General features: G+C 52.6%; 1 protein-coding gene across 2 annotated transcripts in view; it reads left to right on the plus strand.

Annotated features, from left to right (window-relative positions):
- magixa (MAGI family member, X-linked a) overlaps positions 1 to 5,082 on the plus strand; it is a 62,354-nt gene that overhangs the window by 37,911 nt on the left and 19,361 nt on the right. For both annotated transcript variants that reach the window (XM_050064425.1, XM_050064426.1), the window contains exons 9-15: positions 1,237 to 1,406; positions 1,500 to 1,602; positions 1,799 to 1,970; positions 2,185 to 2,821; positions 3,429 to 3,492; positions 3,579 to 3,797; positions 3,890 to 4,180. In XM_050064425.1, coding sequence (XP_049920382.1) covers positions 1,237 to 1,406; positions 1,500 to 1,602; positions 1,799 to 1,970; positions 2,185 to 2,821; positions 3,429 to 3,492; positions 3,579 to 3,797; positions 3,890 to 4,180 — 1,656 coding nt within the window. The remainder of the gene's footprint in view (positions 1 to 1,236; positions 1,407 to 1,499; positions 1,603 to 1,798; positions 1,971 to 2,184; positions 2,822 to 3,428; positions 3,493 to 3,578; positions 3,798 to 3,889; positions 4,181 to 5,082) is intronic.

The raw sequence follows: 5,082 nt of genomic DNA on the forward strand, positions 1-5,082 counted from the left end.
GAAGCAGCGGGTCTGTGGGGCAGCTGAGTGAAGTGGAGCCTGAGGAGGAAGCACCGGTTAGCCCCGGTTTCACTACAGGCAGATTCACTCGCTACAGGGGCGAGGAAATAAAACCTGAACAGCCAATCAGAGTGATCTCTCCCACCGACAAGCTCCGCCGCCGATTCAACATGCTCAATCGGCCGAAAAGCCGCCGATGCCGAAGTGCCGACGGTGCGGGACACACCGCAAAAACTAGGGCGACAGACGCTCACCGACGGCCCGACTTTGGTCGACGGCCGACTGTCGGCTTGGTGTGTCAGGGCCTTTAGACACTATGACTTGTTTTTGTTTCTTTAAACCAATCACAGCAAAGATCACAGTGCTCTTGTAAAATAGAGTTGGGGGTGAACTTGTATTGCTGGAACATGTGGGGAGACAAGTTTTGGTGAGTTTTTCCTGATCAGCTGTGAGGGTCCAAAGGACAGAGGGATGTCGTATGCTGTAAAGCCCTGTGAGGCAAATTGTGATTTGTGATATTGGGCTTTATAAATAAAATTGATTGATTGATTGAATTGAAGTACTGTCATCGGTTGTTGTCACTCACTGCTCTGTCCAGCACTCGCTGTATTTCCTCATCAGCGGTGACACAGATGGAAGTCTGCACCTCGTGTATCATGTATATATATGATGGATGCACAGACCAGCGTCTACAATGCTGTCTGTTTAAAGGTTCATTATTGTGAGCTAATCCTCCATCGCCTTGTTTATTGTTGTCTTAAACGTTTGATTCCGCAATCGAGTGGCTGTATCTATGAGTAAGTAAGTAGTAAAAGGGAAATAAAGGAAATCGGTCTCACTCCAAAGTCAAATACTGGTGCTTGGTCAATGACCTCGGCGCCAGAAACACAGACGAAAAAAGCCGTCCTTTAATGTCAGCACGATACACAGCTGGTCACGGTTATTCTGTAACAGTGTCAAGGGGAAACATGACCAGACAACAGCACAAGTTAAGGGGGTGAAAGCCCAAGTAGGGTTGGTGGGCGGGGTGGTGGATGGGTTCAACAACCACTGACTTTGACCCAGGAGGCCGGTGTTCACTTCCTGTAAGACTGTAAAGCCACTACCTGTTCTTTTTTCCTAAACCCAACCACGTGAAAGGAGAATAAATGTTGGGTGAAAGAAACAGCTGAACATGTGACGCTCTGATGTAATAACGTGTCCACTGACTGTGTCTCCTGGTGTCTGGTCCTCCAGCGGACATCCTGGTCTACATCAATGACAGCTGCGTGTTGGGCCGCTCTCATAAAGAGGTGGTGGAGATGCTGAAGGCGGTGCCGATGGGTCAGAGCGTGGACGTGGTGCTGAGGAGAGGATACCCGATGCTTTACAACCCCGACGGATGTCCCAAACAGAGTCTGGAGGCGGTGCGTCTCATATGTTTCAGTAGTTTTTATTATTCTTCATCAGTGACCCTGTGTTCATCACTAACTTTGTCTCTGACTTTTTAACCCCTTCAGCAGCCACAGACGCCCAGCGAGCCCCCCAACCCCCCAAATGTGAACCGCGGCCTGACACACCTCACCTACAGCCGAACACTAGACGCCAACGGCAGCACGCCAGGTCAGCGGCCTGACGTCTCATTAATCTGCTTTCATCTCTGAAACTTTGTTTCATGTCTTAAACAAGACGGAGAATTAAACACACACATTTGTGATATATTATTAACCCTTTCATCTTCCTCTCTGTTTTTAATTCACTGGTGATCATTAATCAGTAACTGTCTGATAATTTCCTCCTCCTTGACTCTGAAATCCAGGCCTCAGCCACACCCCGCCCTCCTACGCTGCTCAGCCAATGACAAACGGGCTGACAGGCCCGCCGACCCCCACTCCCTCTGACCCCCCTCTGGGTCCACCCCCCCTTCCAGAGAGGACAGCAGCCAATCACAGTGACTCTGATGGTGGTGTGTCCAACGCTGGAACACGGAGGTGGGAGGAGCTTCAGTGTTAGCATTAGCAGTGTTAGCAACAGTAGAAATGGTGTTTATGAAGAGGGTCAGCCTGTATCATGGCGTCCCTCAGGGATGCTGACTAGGACGTCTCTATTTTTACTGATGATACGAGTACGAGTGCTGATCCTGAAATAATAAATAAACATATTTGAAGTTTTGATATAAACTCTTCCTCCTCTTCCTCCTCTCAGGTCTTCTCTGATCTGCTACAGCAGCAGCACCCTCCCCGCCCTCTCCTCCTCCTCCCTCCTCCACCATCAGAGCTCCAAGTCTTCGGAGAGTGACCTGTCGACGTCAGCTCTCCCCATCTCCTCCTCCACGCTCCCCCACACCTCCTCGTCCTCCCACGCTCTGTCCAAACTGCCCCTCTCTCAGCCAGAGACGGGCCTCCTCCAAAACTCCACCAGCCCCACCACCTCTAACAACCCCACCTCCTCCACCACACCTCCTGGCGCTCCTGTGCAGCGCCCGCCGATGCCTCAGACCTCCCTCGCCCTGACCCCACCCAGAGACGTCCCGCCCTGTGGCTTTAATGGCTGTCCAGCCAATCACCAAGCGCCCTCTCCAGCCTCCAGAGGAAACCCGGGGCTGGTGCTCCCCCTCGGGGCGGGGTCACTAGGGTCGGCTCCTGGTGGAGAGCTCGTACCGGTGGCCCTCGGACGCAGTGAGAGTGGGGGGCTGGGGTTCAGCATGATGGCGGGGGGGCAAGGAGGTCAGCTGGCGGTGGTGAGGCGGGTCTGGGATCGAAGGCACTGCCCGTCGCTGCAGCCGGGGGACGCCGTGGTGAAGATCAACGGAGCAGACGTACAGAGCCTCAGCTTCTCCCAGGTGAGATTAGTGTCCTGGCAGTGTGTCTAAGTATCTTTAGGCAAGATACTGAAACGTGCATTGTTTCCTGTGGCTGTTCCATCAGTGTTTGAATTTTAAGTCCGCTGTGGGGCGGCAGCGTTGCCTGCAGTGTGCCGAGTAAACGGAGTCTGACAAAATCTAACAGTTATTGTTGACGGCAGAGAGAAGCTACCATGGCTGTTGGGGCAGGACACTTAATAAATCTCGAGGTATGCATGACTGCAGGATATCTGATCTCTGATATCCCAATATATAACAACTTATTTTGCCGATAACAATGCTGATATTAATATATCCACTTTTCCCACCTGATGTCAGTGATCATCATCAAGTCTCTTCTGTAGTGAATTCACATCATATTACACACCCAGACTCTGATGGTGACTGCCCACCAGCAGGTGGAGACATGAAACACTGTTCAGTGTCTGTGATATTTACTCACTGTGCTGAATTTAAAAAAACAGTTTGACAGACTATATCAGCCGATACTGATGAGGTGCCGATATTATTGTGCATCCCTGTAAATCTCCATGTCAACCCATTAGAATAATAATAACCATCTTCAGTCTTTGTTTTTTGTCCTCAGGTCCAGAGAGTCCTGCAGGAGCACACCAAACAGGGGGAGGTGGTCCTGCTGGTCTACAGAGGAGGTACGGCTGCACGTTCAGTCTGATCTGATAAAAACATCCTGTCCTGTTCCAGGTGAAAAAACGTAATCAACAACTTCTTCCTCCAGGTCCCGTCTCCTCACCAGTCGTCACCCCCAACCTCTATAAGCCCCTCCCCTCCCCACACGGCCTGGCCACGCCCCCTCCCTCCCATCCCCCGATTTCAGCCGACTTGCCTTCCCCGTCCACGGGTGCCTTGCTGGGGGGCGTCCCCCCACTCAGCCAGGCTGGCTTGGTCCTGGAGAGTCCTCAGGAGGGCCACCTCCTGGCCCCGGGGACCCACCAAGGTAACCGCACCGATTGACTCCTCCTGCTCCTATCGGTGAATCTCCTCCTGCTCCCCCTGCCTCTATCAGTCTGACTCCTCTTTGTTTTCCAGGGGCCCCTCCTGCTCAGACGCCTAACGGGCCCCCGAGCTCGGCCCTCATCCAGAGCACCAGCTTCCTGGACTCAGTTCCTGTGACGCTCACCTTGGAGCCGCGGGATTTGCTGGGCGTAGAGGAGAGCGCCGGAGGGCCTCCTCCCATCAGAGGGGGAGGTGGGGGAGGAGCACTGGGAGCAATAGCCAAGGACGGGAGAGGAGGAGTTAAGACGGTGGAGGTGGAGCTGAGGAGGCGGTCAGGAGAAGGTTTTGGATTCGTCATCGCCTCTCAGGAAGTGAGCGGTGGAGGTGAGTCCCAGTGAACCCTCAGCTTTCACTTTATTCACACACTGATGGACGAGTCCGTTTTATTTACACAGTCCAACATCACACAGTACTGATTTATTTTGGTCAGAGTACGAGTCCCTCTGTCCTCAGACCTCACCTCAGACTAAAAGTGTAAACAGTCACTGCAGGTCACATGGTCTCGCTTTCATCAGAAACAGTCATTCTGCATGTGATCAGTAATAAACATGTTGTTAACAGTTTTCATGATGAGGATTATCTGATGATGATGAGGCAACATCTGAAGTTATGAGGAGCTATATTAGTCACTGAACACAACAAATGATGTAAAGAGAGGAAGGAAAGTACACTGCTCAAAAAATGAAGGGAACACTTAATGTCCACAGTGTAACACCAGGTCAGTTAAACTTCAGGAAGATCAATCAAGTGATTGTGAATCAGTTTCAGCTGCTTTGGTGCAAATCAAAGAGACAACAGGAAATGGTTTTACATGTGGTGTCCACAGACAGTTGCTCTCTCCTGATCCTTCCTCACTGATTCTTCTCTGGTTTGGTCTTCTGCTAGTGTCCTTGTCACTACTGGTAGCATGAGGCCGTACCTGCAGCCCAATCAGGTTGATACCAGATACCTAGTGCAGTGGGCCCTGGGTTCCTCCTGGTGCAGAGGGCCCTGGGTTCCTCCTGGTGCAGAGGGCCCTGGGCTCCTCCTGGTGCAGAGGGCCCTGGGTTCCTCCTGGTGCAGTGGGCCCTGGGTTCCTCCTGGTGCAGAGGGCCCTGGGTTCCTCCTGGTGCAGTGGGCCCTGGGTTCCTCCTGGTGCAGAGGGCCCTGGGTTCCTCCTGGTGCAGAGGGCCCTGGGTTCCTCCAGGTGCAGAGGGCCCTGGGTTCCTCCTGGTGCAGTGGGCCCT

The sequence above is a fragment of the Epinephelus moara genome, chromosome 16 (assembly GCF_006386435.1).
Source record: "Epinephelus moara isolate mb chromosome 16, YSFRI_EMoa_1.0, whole genome shotgun sequence".
Taxonomy (NCBI): Eukaryota; Metazoa; Chordata; class Actinopteri; order Perciformes; family Serranidae; genus Epinephelus; species Epinephelus moara.